At 42.1% G+C, this 20,282-nt stretch overlaps 1 protein-coding gene across 6 annotated transcripts in view; it reads right to left on the bottom strand.

Moving 5' to 3' along the window:
• The window catches only part of LOC121268930 (vesicle-fusing ATPase), a 249,069-nt gene that overhangs the window by 182,424 nt on the left and 46,363 nt on the right, over positions 1-20,282 (bottom strand). For all 6 annotated transcript variants that reach the window (XM_041173206.1, XM_041173204.1, XM_041173207.1 and 3 more), the window contains exon 4: positions 17,000-17,039. In XM_041173206.1, coding sequence (XP_041029140.1) covers positions 17,000-17,039 — 40 coding nt within the window. The remainder of the gene's footprint in view (positions 1-16,999; positions 17,040-20,282) is intronic.

The raw sequence follows: 20,282 nt of genomic DNA, 5'->3' as shown, positions 1-20,282 counted from the left end.
GTAGGAGAACATAATTTCACTCAACACAAAGCAATGAAGTACTGGTGGATGACAGCTGTGAAAGGACATGTAAAGAGGCAAGACCATTACTCGGCCGGTTACTGAACCCTCATTGTTGGGATGAAGGGTACAGGATTCATTGTTGCTGCGCACACACTGTCTGCCAGTGTTCAGTAAGGAGGGGTCCAGCAGGTTTCACTACATTTAATCATAGCAGATAATGGAGAAGCAGAAAACACCTGCAGCTGCCACGTTGAGCATTTATCACTGCTCATCTCCGTAATGGCTTGCAAAGCCATTTTTAATTACAGTTTACCATGACATGATAGATCAAATTCTCAGCTATAAAAGTAGACACCAGTACCCTATTATAAAGCACATCATTTTCAACACAATTAGATCTACACCATGCTGCACTGCACACTAGAATAGAACGCCACAAACCATAACTGCAGTGGAATTAAAGCACTAGCTGCACATAATGTAATTTACCACTTGGTGGCCTGCATTCATACTCTACTCAATACTGGATCACCATTTTGTTTCCCATTTTTCAACCAGAGTGGTTTCATGTAGGGAGAAAAATCTTTGATTGTCTTGGAATACCTTATGATTTGAATGCCTTTTCAGTCTACAGCTAGATGCATTCATAGGGCGTCATTAATACAGAATAATGCATTTCACAAGGGATGTCAAGCCAAAGATGGAACAATAAGGGGGAATGACTAAAATCTTGGTCAGATATGTGTCTTATGATGAAGACAACATATAAGGGAATTCCAGAGAGTAAGACCTGTAAGGATCAGATAAAGATCATTATTCATCTGTCCAATGTTAAATGACTATGTTAAAAATAGAGTGAGGATTACACTAAGCCCAACATGTCCTAGGCAGATGAAGGCACAGCTGCCAATTGTAGGGTGAAGAGGGCAGTGCTTAACAGGTCAGAATCACAAAAATGGAGCAGTGGGTGGGGAAGAGACCATCACACTTTGGTTCAGCCTGTAGCAGTGGCCAAGGAGGGGCTGTAGTCAGTGGCAACATCAGAGAGTTTGAGTGTTGCAGACTGGCACATTCCAAGATCCAGGACTACGTACTGAGGGATGCACTAAAGCTTGGGGCAGCCAGCGCAATGGGGAAAGGTCACTGTCTAAGACCTTTCTGCCATAGTGCACCAAGGGGTTGGGAATTGTTTCGAGCCCCTTGGGCTGTACAGCTCACAACAAATGTATGCATTGAATATTAATTGTATTATAATTGTATTGAAGCACCTGAGTGCGCAATATGATGTATGTTGATAACTCCAATACCATTGCACTGTCATGTTGTCTGTAATGACCATATTGAAATTATTATAATAGTCATTGATTGTGTTGAAACACCTCATGATCCATGTGTAAAAGTTGAATCTGATTGTACTTTTTGTCATGGCGATTTTGAAACGTTTTGTAATGTTCTTCCAGAAAATTTATGAATAAAGTATATTTTTCAAAAACAAAACATCAGGGAGTTTGCAGAAGAAGATAAAGAGAATGGCTTTGGTTTTCCAAATATTTTGATGCAGCATACGCTTCAGGGGCTAAAATATCTGACTTAAGCAGTCTGATAGCAGAGGGGTAGTGCAGGAAGAAATAAGCAGAACTGGGTGTCAGCAGAAAGTATGTGGCAGTTGATCCCATATCTACAGAAGATTTAATGAATGATGAACGTATAGATTAAGAGGAACAGGCCAAAAATAAATCTTGAGGAATTCCTGAAGTGACTTTGGGAAGAGGTACCATTGGTAACCATGCTCTGGTGACAACAGGATAATAAGAATGGAACCAAATAATACAGTCCCGCTAAGTTAGACAACAGAGGAGTATTAAAGAAGTGTGACTGACTTCAAAAATCAAAGGGTCAAGATAGCAGTAGAACAATAATACATCATAATTATGTAGTGTTATCTGTTAGGGACATTTACAATCAAAAGGAGCAAAAACTTGAATGGAGGTATTAAAAAAAGCTGCAGGAAAATTTGGGAAGTATTGGAACATTCAAAGCTGTAAAGAGTGCAATTCTAGCTATGATTGTTGCTGCCCAAGTGTTCAATCTACATGTAGGCTGAGACACCAAGTATTAGCTATTCCACATGGAGAGGACAACCGAACACTCAGATATAAAGCCCTACCAGCAGAGCTCACCAAGGAAGAATCCCAGCTGGTTTCCTCCCTCCTGCTCCTTAGTCCAGGGCAGCAACGGTCAATTGCAGTGCCAAGCTGTAAACCTGGCTGAGAGCAGCTAACCTGCAATTAAACCTGGCACCTCCTAGTCCATATGCCAGTATATTGCAACAAGCCATCATGGACAATGTTTGATTTAACATCGCTTTCCTGTTAATATTTGGCAGCATTCATCTTAATTAAAGGCATAATGCTCAACAAATCAATAACATTGCTGTGTTCCCAGGACAACACTGTTCCACACTATAAGTCCCACTAGCATTTATAAACAGAGGACAAAGTAGGTTAACATAGTTCTCCAAGGCCTGTACTGTCAATATTGTACAGGGTAATTGATATCAGTGCCATTTCTTGTTACAGTGCACGAGTGACCTCAAAGGGCCAAGCAGTTCCTAAATCTCACAATCAATGCTGCCAAGGAAAGCTCATTGAGAGTGCATATAGCAACATACCCTGCCTCGCCACCACCCCCAGACGTGCTTTTAAGGAGTTGGGATGAGGGAGAAGCAATAGTAATATTCAATGAAATTTCCCAAAAGCTACTAACAAAAAGAAATGATAGCTATGAGTGTAACATTACTGAAAACCTTGGGAGTACTAAAAGAAAAACGAGTGATGCTTTGAAAATACGCGAGTCTTACAAAAGAGCTCACCACCTTCAACATACAAATCCTAACAGGTGCACTAACAGTTTAATGGGCATAGTTATCCCGGGATAAACAACCAGCCCTCCATTTTGCCACAGCGCAACATCAAAACCACCCACATAATGAATGAAGCTCAAGTTGGTGATAAAAGTTCCTATAAGAATCAACAGACAATTATCTCAGTGTAGCAGAACAGGAGAAGTCATCTGTCAAACATGTTATCCAGAACCACACTGCTGCAGCAACCAAGAGTGAACAAAAACACCTGATTCAATCTTTAGCTCAAGTTGACCATAATATCAGTTAAGTTTCATTATTTAAGCAAAAATTCAAAGTCAATGTGACATCCCATCCCTACAATGATCTTTCTGTTGAAACAAAATTATCTGGAATTTAATTATGTTAGGCTCAAATATTTAAAATAATACCAATCCATATTTGCATGCTAACAAATATTCCCTTAATGTAAAAGTTTTCCTTCAATCTACACAAGTCAAAGGATTGATGGACATTGAAATTTTTTTTAAAAATTGCAAATATTAGAAATCTAAAAACAAAAAAGGAGGTAGTGCTAGAAGTATGCAGCTCAGTCAGAAAATGTAAAGATTGAAGATAAAAGTTACCGCTTTGGGTGTGGATCATCTATTAGAACTTGAGAGATGAACACATCCAGAAGTTCAGAACCCATCCACAAATGCTGCCTGACCACAGCATAGTTTCAGCTTTTGTTATTTTTTCTTGGACATGAACCCAATTGCCAGAGGTACTACTGGCTCAGTATTCCTCAGCAGATTGATGCCAAAGCACTCAATAGCCTTGGCCCAACTTGTTGCATGGTCACCTATAAACATGACCCTGCTCACCAGCATGGTAACATAGTTATATAAATTAATAATACGAGATATGTGTTCAAATCCCACCACAGCAGCTGGGGAATTTTAAGTCAGTTAATTAAATAAATCCGGAATAAAACATAATAGTGACCACAAAATTACCCACATTGTGGCAAAAGCCTATCATGTTCATTAATGTGCTTAAAGGAGGAAAATCTGCTGCCCTTATCCCGGCTGGTCTACATGTGACTCCAGACCCACAGCAACGTGGCTAACTCTTAACTGTCCTCTGAATGGCCTAGCAAATTTACTTCAAACTACTACAAAAAACAGCAAGAATCAAATCAGATGGACCACCCAGCATCAACCGAGGTACCAGACACAAAGGCTCACCACCCTATTGAATGCTGTGAAGTTCTCCTCACAAATATCTGGTTGCTTGTGCCAAAATTGAGAGAGTTGTCCCACAGAGTAGTCAAGCAACAGCTTGACATAGACACAGGCACAAAAATCACACTTTCAGCCAACATCCCAGACTCCTCCATCACCATCCAGGATACACCCACCAAAAGGTAGCTGAACAGTGCTGGCAGGAGGGAGAGAGATGGGAATCCTCAACAATAGCTACAGAATGCATGAGGTGTCATGGCATCAGGTAAAATATAGGCAAGGAAATGTCCTGATTACCATATATTTATCATCTTCAGCTGATGATTCAGTACTCCATGTTGAACACTACTTGGAGGGTGCATTGAGCGTAGCAAGGACAAAGCATGCAGTCTGGCTGGGGAACTTCAATGCCCATCACCAAGCATGGCTGAATACGCCACCACTCACCAGCTGAACAGTTTGAGAGGGCATATCTATGAGTCTGGGCCCGCGGCAGGTGATTAGAGAACCAACATCAAAGAAAAACTCACTTGGCCTCATCCATCTACCCATTTGCAGATGAATCTCTCCATTACAATATTGGTAGAAGTGACCACTGCAAAGTCCTTGTGGAAACCAGGTTCTAGCTTTAGTGAGGACACCCTCAATCATGTTGTGTGACACTATCACCATGGGAAATGGGCTACATTCAGAACAGATCTAGCAACTCTCAACTGGGGATCCTCAGGGCCCTCAGCAACAGAATTTATTCCACCACAATATATAACTTCATGACCCACATTATAATTACCATCAAGCTAAGATGTGAACATAGTTAGCAAGGCCAGCTTTGATGCCCATCCCTAAGTGCCCTTGAGGTGGTGGCGGCGGCGAGCCAACTTTTTGAACCGCTTCAGTCCATGTGGTGCAGGTGCACACAATGTTTGGAAGGGAGCTCCAGGTTTTTGACAGTGAAGGAACAGCAATTCAGTTACAAGTCAGTCTGATATGAGTCTTGCAGGGGAACTTGCAGGCTGTGGAGTTCCCATGCATCAGATGCCAGTAGTGCCAAATGCAGCTGAAAATGAGATGCCAAATTGCTGACCTACAACACAGGGCTGCATACATTATCCAAAAACACAGCATTAGCTTTCAAATATACAATGATGACACCCTGCTCTACCTCACCATCAGCTCTCTTGACCCCGCCACTGTTGCTAAATTACTAGAATTTGTTTTTTTATTCTTTGAGATTTGAGTCAATGGCAAAGCCAGCATTTGTTGTTCATCCCTAACTGCCATTGGAGTTGGTGTTGAGTCACCTTCTTGAACCGCTGTAGTCCATGTAATATAGGTAGACCCCTGTGCTGTTAAGGAGGAAGTTCCAGGATTTTTACCCAGCAACAGTGAAGGCACAACAATACATTTCCAAGTCAGAATGGTGTGTTGCTTTGAGGGGAGTTTGCAGGTGGAGATGTTCCCATACATCTGCTGTCTATGTCTTTCTATGTAGTAGAGGACATGGATTTCCAAGCTCTGCCATAAGAGCCTTGACAAGTTGTCGCAAGACACCTTGTATATGATACATACTGCTGCCACTGTGCACCAGTGGTGGAGAGAGTGAAAGTTTAAGGTGGTAGATGGGGAGCCAATCTGTTTTGTTTTGGATGGTGTCAAGCTTGAGTGTTGTTGGGAGTTCACTCATCCAAGCAAGTGACAAATAGTCCATCACACTCCTGACTTATGCCTTGTAGACGATGGACAGGCTTTGGGGAGTCAAGTGGTGAGTTACTTGCTGCAGAATTCTCAGCCTCTGACCTGCTTTTGATGCAATAGTATTTATATGGCTGCTCCAGTTAAGTTTCTAGCCAATGGCAAACCCCAGAATATTGATGCTTAGGAGATCAAGCGATGCTAATGCCATTGAATGTCATGGGAAGATAGTTTGATTCTCCCGTGGAGATGCTCATTACCTGGCATTTGTGGCATGAACGTTACTTAGCACATCAACCCAACCATTAATGTTGTCAGTACTGGATCAGCAGAAATTTCCTCCAATTAAACACTGGAAGGACTGAAGCCATGGTGTTTGGTCCCCACTACAAACTCCTTTCCCTAGTAACAGAGGCCACAAATATCTGGTTGCTTGTGCCAAAATTGAGAGAGTTGTCCCATGGAGTAGTCAAGCATCAACTTGACATAGACACAGGCACAAAAATCACACTTTCAGCCAACATCCCAGACTCCTCCATCACCATCCAGGATATACCTGTGTGTAATATTTCACCCCAAGATGAGCTTCCATCTCCAAGACCGCCTATTTCAGTCTCTACAACAATGCTCAACTCCACCCTACTTCTGCACATCAGCTACCAAAACACCCTATCCATGCCTTTATTAGTCAAGTCTAGAGTTATCTTAACCTAGTCCTGGCCGCGTCCCATGTCCTACCATCTATACTTCAAATCATCTAAAACTCTGCTGGCTATGTCCTTAATCGCCCCATTCACCCATCACTTTGCTCACTGGCATACAATGGCTGCCAGTCAAGCAACATCTGGATTTGAAAATTCTCATTTATTTTTTCAATTCCCTCCATGGCTCTACCCCTCCCCATCTTTAATCTTACCCACCCCACAACCCTCCAAGAATCCACATTCATTATTACGGCCTCTTCAGCATCCCCAGGTTTAATTGCTCCACCACCTAACCCTAACCCTTCAACTGCTAAGGCCCTATGCACTGGACTTGTCTCTTGAAAACTTTCTGCATCTAATTCACTTAAGATGCTTCTTAAAATCTCTCACTTTGGCTAAGGTTTGTACTATCTATCCCAGAATTGTCTTATATGGCTTGGTGTCAAATGTTGCCTTGTAAAGCTCTTTTGAAGTGTTCTTGTATTTTATTTTTACATTGAAGGCACTTTAAAAGCTGTTGCTGCTGCAAGCTAAATAGTATGCTATAAACACAGCTAAGCTATCTCACAGCCAACATTTCAGGTCACAACTCTGCAGTTTTCCCACATCAAGTTGTTACCGGAGGACGACAATTAAACAATGGGAGGAGGAAGCAGCTCCATGAACATCCCCATCCTCAATGTTAGGGGAGCCCAGCACAAGCACAAAAGACAAGGCTGAAGCATTTACAGTCATATTCCATCAGATGTACAGGGTGGAAGATCCATCTGAGTGTTCCATCATGACAGAAGCCAGTCTTCAGCTGATTAGATTCATTTCATGCTAAGTGCACTAGATATAGCAGAAGCTATGGGTCCTAACAACATCTTAACAGCACTACAGGGTGTAGTATTGGAAGACCTGCACCCTATACTGGTTGCATCTTTAGCCAAGCTGTTCAAGTATAGCTACAACACTGACATCTATTCACTGAAGTGGAAAATTGCCCAACTGTGTCCTGTCCACAAAAAGTAGGACAAATCAAACCTAGCCAGTTTCTGCCCCGGTCTCCCAATCATTAGCAAACTGTCAAGTAGCATTTAATAATATCCCATTCACCGATGCTCAGTTTGGATTCTGCCAGAACCACACTGCTCCAGACCTCACTGCAGCCTTGAACCAAGCATGGGCAGTAGAGCTGAACTTCAGAGATGAGGTGAGATGGATTGCCTTTGACACTTAGTCAAATGTGGTGTTGAGAAACCAGAGTATAATGGAAATCAACAAGAATTAAAACCCTCCACTGGCTGGAATCATACCTAGCACAAAAGAAACATGGTTGTAGTTGTTGCAGACCAACCAACTCAGCCCCAGCCTATCGCTGCGTGAGTCCCTCAGGGCATTATTGTAGATGCAATAATCTTCAGCTGCTTTATCAGTTACCTTCCTTCCATAAGGGCAGAAGTGTGGATCTTGGCTGATGATTAATGCAATATTTTATTCCATTCAGTTCCTTGTGCTCTCCCTACCACCAACATCCTGGGATCATTAATTATCAAAAACTTAACTGGATCAGCTAAATAAATGCTGTGGCTACAAGAGGTCAGACGCTGGATATTCTGCAGAGTCCCCAAAGATTTACTCCCATCTACAAGGCATAAATCAGAGTATGATGGAATACTGTCCGCTTGGCCCCCCTCTTTCGACATATGTTAATTTTCCTGATCAATCTTGTCCCACGCGAATTTGTACATGACTCTATCTATTCCCTAAAGTCCCCTATTACTATTATACTTCTATTCTGCTCTTCTTGCCTAGAGCCACAGTGCCTTGCTTTGCATTGTGGCTGTACCCGTCCCTGCAGTCTTTCTCCTTGTTCTCACAAGTAGCCAGTACATTATAGCTTTTGGACTGAACCTCCTTCCCAACCTCTTCTAAATCCCCACTACCCAATTCCCTAACAATCCTTCCCTCCCTTTGCTGAACCCGTGTCTTCCTCTGGAATGTGACTGCATTCTTTATAAAACTATCCAGAAATTCTTCCCTTCCCTTATGTCAGAGTTTCTCCAACTCCTAGTGTCCCTCAGTAATTCTGAGTTGGAGAGATTAGAGATGTAGAGATCTCCTGCAGACATGCTTACTCGGCACAATCTCGCCATCCACAAACTCTCATTCTGCAGTCCAGACACACAACCTGCTCTACCTTTTCATAAACTAACCTTATCAAGCCTTTTGTCTATATGACTTAATGCATCACCAGGCAGCACCTTTAACCACCTTACTCATTAACACGCATTCTAGTTTGTTGAACAAAAAAAAACCACACCCAACTTATATAGATGCCAAAAGATCTGGGTTTACTGCACTTTTCTTTGCTGCTCCAGAGCCATCACATCACTAAGATGGCACAATGATACAATTTATGTACTAGCTTGCACAATAATCGTTTTTTTCTCCAGCCAAGCATCATCCTTCTGTTTGATTCTTGCAACAGGGTATGTACTAATTGAAAGATGCCAATCAGGACCATGGAGAGCACCAATTATATAGAGGTTGACAAGATAATCTCCAATTATTCAGCATGGTACACTCTGGCTGACCAAGTGCACTGAACTCTTCGTGCACCTTAGTGCCATAGCTGTACCACTGACAGGCCACAGTGACTAAGGTGGGATGAAGAAAGAGTCAAATGCAGTAAGGCCAGAATCAAAGCATCAGATTTCAAATGGAGCCTGGCTAAAGAAGCTTACAGATAAAGGGACAGGAGAGATCAAGAGGAGATTTAATATAATGTGCAGGTGAGCATTGGCCAAGAGTAGGACTGGGTTCAGATGCAATTTTTCTACAGTTGAATATGGAATGCACTGCCCGAGAGCATGGTGGAGGCAGATTCAATTGTGGCTTTCAAAAGAGAACTGGATCATTATCTAAAAGAGGAAAGGTTTGCAAGACCACAGGGAAAGACTGGGTGAATTGCTCTTGCAGACAGCCAACATACACACAATGGGCTGAATGGCTGCCACATATGCTGTAACCATTCTATGATTCTAATAGCTTGACAGTGACTGTTAAAGGCCACACAAAAATTCACCAATCTGCAGAGATCCAGAGGAACTATTCCCAACCTAGAAATTAAGGGCTCTTGGACAGAAGAAAATTGATTTTAGAAAACAAATGCGATCAGAACTTCTATTTTAATAGAATGCATGGCATTTTGTAATTTTGGTTACATAACTTCAATATCTTGGCAAGAGCACAGCCACATTAATCTGTCACAGGCTTGGTCTTTCACAAGTGGCAGAGATAATAAAAACTGTGCCACAATAGGTTGAATAAAGATGCTTCTCAAGTGAATTAGGTTGCAGTGAAAGTGAAAAACCAAAATTCTCCATGATATTTACATTGTAACTATATGCATATATTATAAATATGGAATCAGAATGCAACATAGCTGGTGAAAGAAGTGGTTTGAGATTATCCAGAAAGGGCAATTGTTAACTTCTGTTTGACAGCACAGCATAAAATCAGTGCAGCATCAAGTCAACTATAAGGAGTGCCCAGGAAATCCATTGAACATCCTGGTCACATTTGACACCTACCTGGAATTAATTTACAGCTGCCAGTATCTAAACATTTCAAAATTAACTTCTGGGATAAACAGGTTAAATTAAACGTGGACAGGTTCCATAGACTAAGCTTGCTATTGCCATGAGTATAGAAGATTAAGGGGTGATCAAATTAACATATCCAAGTTCTTAAATGTTTAAAGAATTCATCAGGTAAATAGGCAGAAATCATTTCCTCTGCTAGGAGAGTACAGGACAAGGGGTATAATCTTAAACTCAGAACTAGGGCATTCTGAGGTGATGTCAGGAAGCACCCCTCACAGTGCAATGGAAATTTGGAATTCAATCACAATGATCACCCCACCACACCCTGGCCCCAACCACCACCACCCCTTGAGCTACTGGTGCTGGGTCAATTGAAAATTTCAAAACTGAGTAATAAACTTTTGCTTGGCATAGGTATTAAGGCTTACTGAGTCAGTGCAGGTAGATAGAGTTGGGATACAGATTTAATTGAATGGTGGAATAGGCTTGAGGGGTGGAACAGCCTACTTCGGTTTCTATGTTCAAGTGTTCTGTTCAGGCACAAACACAGACAAAGAACTCTCTTCGGTCCAATGAGGGGATAGGCACTATTGGACCTGGTTCTCGGAAATTATTTGTCCCAAGTGGATCAAATATCAGCGGGAGAGCATTTAGGAGATAGTTACCATTCTATCATAAGGTTTGGGTGGCCACGGAGAAGGACAAGGAACAATCCAGACCAGGGATAATTAATTGGGGGAAAGCCAACTTCGATGGGATGAGAATGCATCTGAATCGAATGAATGAAAATCAAATGATGGCAGAAAAGACTGGCTGAATAACGGGCCACCTTTAAGGAAAAAGTAATGCAGGCAATATCAAGGTATATTCCCTTGAAGGGGAAAGGTAGGACAAATAAATCCAGAACATCCTGGATGACAAGAATGATAGAGGTGAAGGTGCAAAGAAAGAAGTGCGTGTATGACAGATGTCAGGTAGAAAATACAACGGGAAATCAGGCTGAATACAGAAGGGCCATAGCAGAAGTGAAAAAACCAATAAGAAAAGGAAAGAGCATGAAAAGGGGTTGGTAGCTAACATAAAAGGGAATCCCAAGAGTCAACCACATTGCTGTGGGTCTGGAGTCACATGTAGACCAGACCAGCTAAGGATGGGAAACTTCATGAATCAGATGGGTATTTACAGCAATCAACAATGGCTTCATGGTCATCATTAGACTTCTAATTCCAGATTTTTTTAAAAATCCAAATTCCACCAGCTGCCTTAGTGAGATTTGAACCCAGATCCCCAGAGCATTGCCGTGGGTCTCTGGATTACTAGCCCAGTGACAACACTTCTACACCACTGACTCCCCTGCTTCCATTCTAGTTCAACAAGTTCTGAGATGGCGGATAAGTCCAATGCATGATCTGCAAACTCTTGCCACATGGAGCAGGTGGTGCGAGAAAGCTTGGACAGATGGGATCATTTGGACGTGTGTGCGCTCCCTTCGATGCCTTGACTTCACCTCTGCACATTCCTGACAAAGTGTCTTGATGTGTTTCATGCCTTCCCAGGTGAGCCTTCTCCATTTTGGTTGGTCACAAACCAGGAACTCCCATCAGTCAGCAGGATGCTCGACATCTTCAAGGATGCTTTGGTGTTAGACATACGAACCACATGTCCCACCCAGTGGACTTGTTTTTAAATGATTAGCAACTTGACGCCAGGCATGTTGGCTTGGGAGAGCGGGTTGCTGTTGGACCGCCTTTTGCCAATGGATTTGGAGGATCTTGCAAAAGCATCGCTGATGGTGCTTCTCCAGTGCTTTGAGCTGTCCAAGTCTCCGAAACTTGTAGGGGTGCAGGGAGCACTGCTGCACAGTAAACCAACATATTAGTCTCAGGTTTGAGATACCAGTTCTGAAATACTCTTTTCCCCAGTCAGCTGGAGGCTGAGCTGACACAATAGGGGTGATGTTGAGTTTGTTGTCCATATCTGCCTTTATCGAGAGGAGGTTTCCAAGATTCGGAAAATGTCCCATATGTCCATATGTCCCAAGGTCTTAATTGATGGGGAGGAGTTATGCCATGGGAGCTAGTTGGAGGGCCTTAGCTTTCCAGGGGTTTAGTGGAACATCCACTTTCCCAAGGAGAAGGAATTGACAATGACTGGAACTCAGTTTAAGTAAGCACACACAAGCATCATTGACATACTGAAGCTCTATAGCTGAGGTTGGAGTGGTTTTGGATTAAAGAAGGCATAGGTTTGAACAGTTTCCCATCTGTTCTGTAGATTATCTCCACACCTCTGGGCAATTTGCTGGAGATATTGCACTGAGGAAATAAAGAGTTGGTGTAATGACAGTCTTGTACGACCCCAGTTTTCACTGAAATAGGATCTGTAATTGTTCCAATGGTGAGGATCACAGCTTGTATGTTAGCAAGGAGTAGGCAGAGGATGGTGACAAATTTCTGAGGGCAGCCTAACTTGGGCAGAATACTCCAAAAGTCTTTGCAGCTGACAAAGTCAAAAGTAAGGGAGGGTCAAAGACTTATGTGGGGTTGAAAAAGTCCATGTACAATGGTTGACGCCGTTCCTTTTTCTTAAAGTTCCCAAGCAGTGAAAATCATGTCTGTAGTGCCTCTCCATGGGCGAAAACCACATTACGACTCTGGAAAGAGTTCCTCAGCTACAGGGAGCAGGCAGGTAAGAAGGGCCCTTGCAATAACCTTCCCTGTGGCAGACACTCTGTAGTTACCACAATTGGACTGATTTCCCTTATTGAATATAGTCACAATCAGTGTCCCAGAGATCCTCTAGCATGTGCTCTTCTTCCTAGATGAGGGATATGATCATGTGCAGCCTTGCCAAGAATGCATCTGCGTCGGATTTCAGAATTTCAGCATAGCCAAAGCTATGTGTTTTTCAACTACTGAATGGCTTTTTCAACTTCACTCCAGACCAGGGTAGCATGGAGGCCAATTCAGGTATTGATAAATGGAGTTGAGTGTGTTCAATTTGCAGGCAGAGTCTCAGTTGAGGAGTCCTTCAAAATGTTCTCTGTAGTGAGCACTGACTGCTTCCTTGTCCTTGAGTTCTCCTCCACGCTTGGCTCTCAGTGGGGTGGGCCCTTGAGCACTTAGGCCATGGATCATTTTGACAGCGCTAATGAAACTGCATATATCATTGGTGTCTGAGAGTTGTTGGGACTGCTGCACTCTTTCCACCCACCATATGTTGTTTATACCATGGGTTTTATGCTGTACCACTATCTTCAACCACCTTTTCACTTGAGGCCTGAAGCTTCCAGTCATTGAAAGCTTTGCCTTAGGCTCTATTAAGTCCGATTAGGTCCTTGGTCGTTTTCATCAAACCAGACACAATGTTTCCTGGTAGAGACACCAAGAACCTCTTCGCAGATGCTTTTTATGCTGGACTTTTAGGTTGACCAGGCCCTATAGCACCTACTGGTTGGAGGTTGAGAAATTGGCTGTGAGGGTATGACTGAGAAGGCACATTTTCTTGCAGCATCGCTTCAGTTGCCTCTGCTGCTTGGGGGCACAGACTGATGGAAATGGCAGGTCAGATAAGCCAGTGATCAGTCTAGCAGTCGTCAGTACTTGTTATGACACCTGTGCTAGCAGCAGTGTTATAACACCAAACAGGTGTTATAGTAATGGCTATAATAAATCTCACTATTAAACTCCCTCACTAAAGCCAGTGTTTCTTCACATTTCCCACTGTAAAATGTTGCAATTATTTTTTTTAAATAATTTTTGCATCCAATTAAAACCAATGTTATTTATCACAATTAATTCCGTAGGATCAATTAAAGGTTAACAATGCTTTTTCTTGCCCTGAAGCAAAAGGTACATCTCTGCTACACTCAGAGGTGGGGAGGGAGAGAGGGAGAAACACAAGGTAAAACACCACACCAATCTATTGAATAATGTTGAAAACCACAACTCCTGAATTCTGCTTTAAGATCGCAGGATAGGCCAATCCAAATTAAATTAGTGCAAGGTTGTCTGAACTTTGAGGACCATAATTCTAGAGTTCAGGGCTATGTGACCAATGTCCAATTCAAGGTGGTTACCACTTTTCAAAGACGGGCTGCATTCCCCATCATCGAAAGCCTCTTTGTAACACATCAGCAAATCATTATAAGGCCAGCCTGCCGGACTCATTCCCCCTGATGGATCGTCTGCCCACATCGGCGGGAAAACACGCTGATGTGTTTCACAACGACATATATAAGGCGTGCACTTGGCGGGCTGCACTTCACTCGGGACTTCAAGGTTTGTTTACCCATCTTGCTTTGGTCAGCACTCAGTCATCAGCGACAGGCTTCACAGACCACATCGCTTTTTGGGAGGCTCACAGATCTACCTACCAGATCAGCCATATGTGGGTGGCATCTCAATAGCTGCAGGGCAAGATCTTGCTTGGGGGAGGGAGAGAAGTGGCCTCAGGCAAGTGAAGAGGCTGCTGGAACTGTACTGTGGAGGGAGGGTATCCCATGTGAGGGGGCACATGTTGATCTGTGCATGTGGCCTCAAGATGATGAGGGCTGAGGAGGAAGTCTCCAGAGGAGATGAGGCCAGATGGACATGTGAGGGTGTGTGAGAGAGAGAGAATGGTTGGCAATGTCCCTTGAACTGACAGTGAGCAAGATGCCAGTGAATGTGTAATTGGCTTGAGTGTGAGAGTTTAGAGTGTTGAGATGGTTGCCATACCCTGGCTGCACAGATTAGATCATTCATCTTCTATCTGCATTGGATGGCCAACCTCTTCTGTGCAGCATTGACACTAATCACCACTGCCACTGCCCTACAAAGCCATAGTGGTAATGTAGCTGCCCCTCCTGCGGCCAGAGCGAGAGTAGAGGACATCAAAGCAGGCCTCCACAGCGTCCAAAAGGCGCTCGAGGATTGCAGTCTTCTTGCCTTTCGGGGCCATGTCTTCTTTGCTGCTGTCCTGGGCTGGAAGCACTGAGCGTGGCTATACTTTAAATGTGGTGCCTGGCATGAGGAAGTAGCGTGGCAGGCGAATGACAGCCTCTCCATTATGGAAACATCGCGTTTCCCAAGAATGCATAAGTAATACGGTGGTTTTGGGACAATACCGCCTGAAAACCCGCCATTGCAGCTGGCAGGTAAAACATTTTACCCGCCCGCTACCGCACTTAGGGTGGAATCGTCCCAGATTTTGCACCATGTTTCTCCAATCTTTTCTGACACCAAAGATTAACTATTGGCTCTTTTCTGAATCATCTCAAGCATTTTAAAGTCTTTGCAGCCAGAAATAGAAAAAATTCTAAAGGTGTGACCATACCTTAGCACAACAAACAGTTTGAAGATATCTTTGCCTAACTTGGACTCTATTATTATGTTGTATAGGGCAGCATTTTATGTGCTTTGTTGAAAAAGCATCAAGTCTGCCAAAAGCCCAAGACCAGGGTTTCCAAAACCATTAAAGGTCATGACCTCCAGTGGGATCATGAGTCAAGATTTTGGGGTGACAAGCTCCGAGGCAGCAATGGTTGCCGTGGAGCTCAGACTGAATGCTAACGGCTGTGAGGCCCCTTGAAATCATACCTAGGGTTTTTTCCCCCAATGAAGGGCCTGGCCTAACTGACTTATCTTTGGGACCTGATTCCTGCTCCAAAAAGCCAGTGAAAGGCCAAGTGTTTTTTAAAAAAATAATCAGTAGTTTGAACACCAACACCCACCCACCCCCACCATTCACTGCTATGACCCAATGCCATCGCCACAAGTGCCCCCCTCCCCCACCCTGGGGTCACAGCAATTTGCAAGCCTCAAAATGGGTCACAAAGTGAAAAGGTTTTGGACGCATTGCCTTAGACTGCTCAAATTTCATTCTTAATTATTTCATATATCAAAATATTTTATTCAATTTACCTTGTATTTCTCAAGCTGCCTTCTTGAATTGAACTGTGCCTCCTATTTGGCTATACTTGTGAATTTCATGAATGTAAAATATGAACTGGTCCAATCATCCCTGGGGCACTAACAGTACTTGTCTGTCCCAAAATAACCCCCATGAAAATATCTGCTGCTTCCTCCCCATTTTTAAAATTCCATTCCCAGATTTTGTCCTAAATCCTCAACATATGCACATTCAATAATAGTCATTATAGTAATAGAACCATCAAATGCTTTTTGGAAAATCACATAGGAGGGTTTTCCACAATTCAGTTGGGATGGCAGTTCCTCCAGAAGTTGGTCAGTATGTAAAATTGTAAAAGGCTGTATATGATCCAACCTTTTCACTTGGGTCTAGAAAGGTGTTTCATTTGCCACACCACAATGCATTGTTGAATGCTTCCCTAAATGAAAGGAAAGGAACTGGGAAGGGGTCAGTAACCTCTCCAATATCTTTAGGAATATTTCTCACTTAAGTAAATCCATCTGCAATAAAAGAAATTGACATCTCACTCAATCTTGGTACAGATATTTATATCTTAAACATATGCTTAGGCAGAACAAATTATGCATTTACTAAACCTCAATGACAAGTTCGTCCAGCCATGACTTATTTTCCTCAAATATCACTACCAGTCATGTCCTTTTAGCAACACTACTTACTTTTTTTGAAGAAGAGGCCTCTGAGCCCTCTTCTTCCCACTAGCCATGTCTACATTTTATCCACTTGCTCTGAAACCAATCCTTAGGATCTTTTTCTTAGAAGATATCTCATGATAATTATTGTGTATTTCAATACTGTATAGCATTGAGTTAACATTGCATTTGATGTGACAATATCTTGTGCATGTCTATTACATTAGCTTTTATAAGTACGTACAAACACATCATGCTTTACAAACTGTGCTCACTATGTTAGATATAAATGTAAATTGTTTATATTTCTGCTTCACAATTGGAAAATGTGTTAATTAAGCAATAAAAGGAAACATACCTTCCACTTCCTGACCAATGGAGAGCCCCACCCATTTTCTCTGCAAAAAAAATATAACCAGTTAATGTAACAGCATTGCTTCAATAAATCACCTTTAATAGAAAAAGTGAAGGATTATTTTTAATACTGTTTTTACAAAATAAGACGTCCAGAATAGGCAGAAATCATGCTTTTAACTAAAACTTAGTCTTCTGTCTTGGAAAATTGCTTATACAAAGACAATAAAAGATTAAACATTTTGTCTCTTATGACACACATACTTCCTTTGAAAAATGCAGCTAGTGCTCAAACACTGTTCCAATAATCACAATAGTCCTTTCCTTGGCTGCAAGGCCTTCATATTTGGTGGACGATGTGTACAATGACAATTCTAAGAACAGTGAAACATTCACAAGACTCAAAGAGCAGGCTATAGCAATGTTACATAATAAGCTGAAGAATGGTTCCTATACCACAGTACATCATTCACCTCAACACATCACCGCCGCCACCCTGAATTTTCCCTATTTCAGACAGTCAGTTATGCAGAACTACAATGAAAATAGTTTGCATGTTTAAATACTTCAAAATGTGTTGGATCCCATTGGTCTTTTCCAAGATTACAAAGTCACCCCAAAGCCACTACTGGTGAGTCATGAAGAGGGTTAGCAAAGATGGGCAATGGCAGTGTACTTGACACTCGAGCCAAACGGAGGCATAATTTAAGGGTACAGTGCACTTACCATGCCAGAAATGTGCAAAACCTGGAAATCATTTTGTGCATTACTGGGGTGACCAAAATTGTTTGATGGCTGAAAAGAGTGACAAATGTACTATTTTCTCTCTTCATTCAGTCACTGCACTTGCCTACATAACAATCAATGCACTTTGAAGGTAATTTACAGGTGGCAAAGTGCTTAGAGATGGGATGCCACGAGGACATAACAGGATATATACAAATGTAAGCTCCTAATCATAAGAAATAGGAGGCAGCCATTCGGCCTGTCGAGCCTGCTCCACTATTCACTAAGTTCATGGCTGATATGATTGTGGCCTTAAATCCACTTTTCTGCTTGCCCGCCATATCCCTCAATTCTCCTGTTGTCGCTTAAAAGAAGAAAGGCAAGGGGTGTTCCGTTCCTTTAGGGTCACTTAAAACGTATTCTCTAGTTGTAGCTAGAAAATGCATGTGGCAACCTGCGTGGAGTGCAATCAGTAAAAGGGGGCTTCGATCCTACGCCATGAGGCCAGAGGTGATACTATTGCACAGGGGTAACTTGAGAAGCATGCAACAAATGCAGTGTTTCAATACGGAAGTTAACAAAGCCAGCACTGTCATTTGGTTGATATCTCAAGAATGGGACACTATGGGTTGCCTTCCTAAGTGGAATGGCACCACTATACTCACTTGCATAGATAGGTTGCAAAAGTGCGGAAAAAATAGCTCATTGCGTTATGAAATTTATTGTACACTGTAGGGTTTTCAGAAATGAAGTATCTCTGTCAAACAATATATTTGTATTAGTATCTTTAAATGTTCAAAAAATTCATTTATATAAACATTCGCAACCAGAATATTCCAAAATGCTTCAAAAAACTTCATACAGTAGTCTTTAAGCATAGTCATCGTTGTAAGGAAATGCAAAATTTGTGCACAACAAACCTCCACAAACTGTATTAAGATTAATGATCAGGTAATCCCTTTTCAAAAAACATTGTTGATTGACAGATAAATATTAGACAGGAGAACTCCCTTGCTCTCCTTCAAATCACACAACGAGCTCTTTTACATCTGGAGGGGGCAGGCGAAACCAAGTTCTGTTTCCCATCTCAAAGACTGTACGGTACCTCTGGCAGTGTTGCACTCAACACTGAAAGAGTCAGGCTAGATTGTGCTCAAGATGGTGCTTTGTCCCACAGTCTTGAACTCCGTGCTGGACACTCCATCACTCCGCCAATGCTGACAGCATTTTTTAAACTACAAATCTTCAAATATTTAAAGTCAAATTGTTGAACAAGCCACCAAAAGTTATAAATCCTGCACTTCATAAAATAGTGATGGTAATTAATTTGGTACATTGTGTGCTTCTAGAGCATCGTGACAAGGTAGAGAAGTAATTTAGTACAAAACTGAAAAGATGGATCAATGTAATACTTCTGTTCTTGTACTTTTCTACAATGCTGCCAAGTCTTCCCACAGCATATATTGACATACATCCAGATTACAAATTAGCCCAAGGATCTATCTGAACAGGCAGATTTAACAGTTTGCTTGATTAACAGCATTAAATTGAAGAGTAAGTATAAAAAGGCCAGTATAACTGGGAACTTTAGAATTCTCAGCATCAATCCCTGTTAACTATTTCAATGGTAAAGAAAGCTTGAAACTAAGAATCCAGAATAGAAAGTCCAATGCTCAATATTTAGGCTGTGTTGATGAAGCTCATTCTGGCTGGAGGGCAGCAAGGTTTACAACAATTGACCTTAGCATCCCTGGATTAGAGAAAAATAAATTAGGCTTTCCACTCGTGACTGCTATCTTGCCTGCTTTGCTGGACAGGATCACGTACAGGATCAACTGGGTTCTGATGGCCTTTCCCTCCTCAAACCCAAAGTGCCAATACATCTCAGTTCCCAGGTTCTCACATGATAATCAGCTGAGTGGAGTCAAGGTGAACAAATGGTGCAACAATACCTTCAAGGGATCCAAAAAAAGGATTTCAGCGCTTGGGAATGGTCCCATGCATCAGATCATCTGCTTGTGCTCTCCATCATTGAAACAGCTCTATTTCTCAATTTCCAAAGCCTGCCTACTGCGTTTGTCCAATGATTTATTATCTATTTTAAACATTCCTATCTAAAGAAAGGTTCAGAGAAAAGCAGCCCTCCACTTCACTTGATGACAACCTTTCAGAATAGCAATCCAGCCATATTCCCATAAAATCATCTACCTGTCGAACTAGTTCAAACATCCTGCCCCCAAACCAACTCTACCAAGCCTCTTTTGCACCTACACACTAGTCTCTCTGCAAGGGCACTTCCTGTCCTCTACAACCCTAAAACCGTACCTCTTTATTACATTGCCTTGATGTACCTTAAGGTGTTGTTCCAAATTTAATTTGTCAATCCAATTATTTGACATACCTCAGCATTCATTTAAAAACTTGTATACCCTAGAAAATCCTCAGAATTGTCTTGAAGAACTGGTAGCTCAATTCCCCAACAGCTCATACATCAGGAGGCAGCCGTTGAGGTCTCTATTTAAATGTTAGAAATTTTATACAAACAAGATCCATGGAGGTTT

The sequence above is a fragment of the Carcharodon carcharias genome, chromosome 23, assembly GCF_017639515.1.
Source record: "Carcharodon carcharias isolate sCarCar2 chromosome 23, sCarCar2.pri, whole genome shotgun sequence".
Taxonomy (NCBI): domain Eukaryota; kingdom Metazoa; phylum Chordata; class Chondrichthyes; order Lamniformes; family Lamnidae; genus Carcharodon; species Carcharodon carcharias.
The sequence above is the reverse complement of the archived record's forward strand: the minus strand, read 5'-3'. Positions and strand labels throughout refer to the sequence as shown.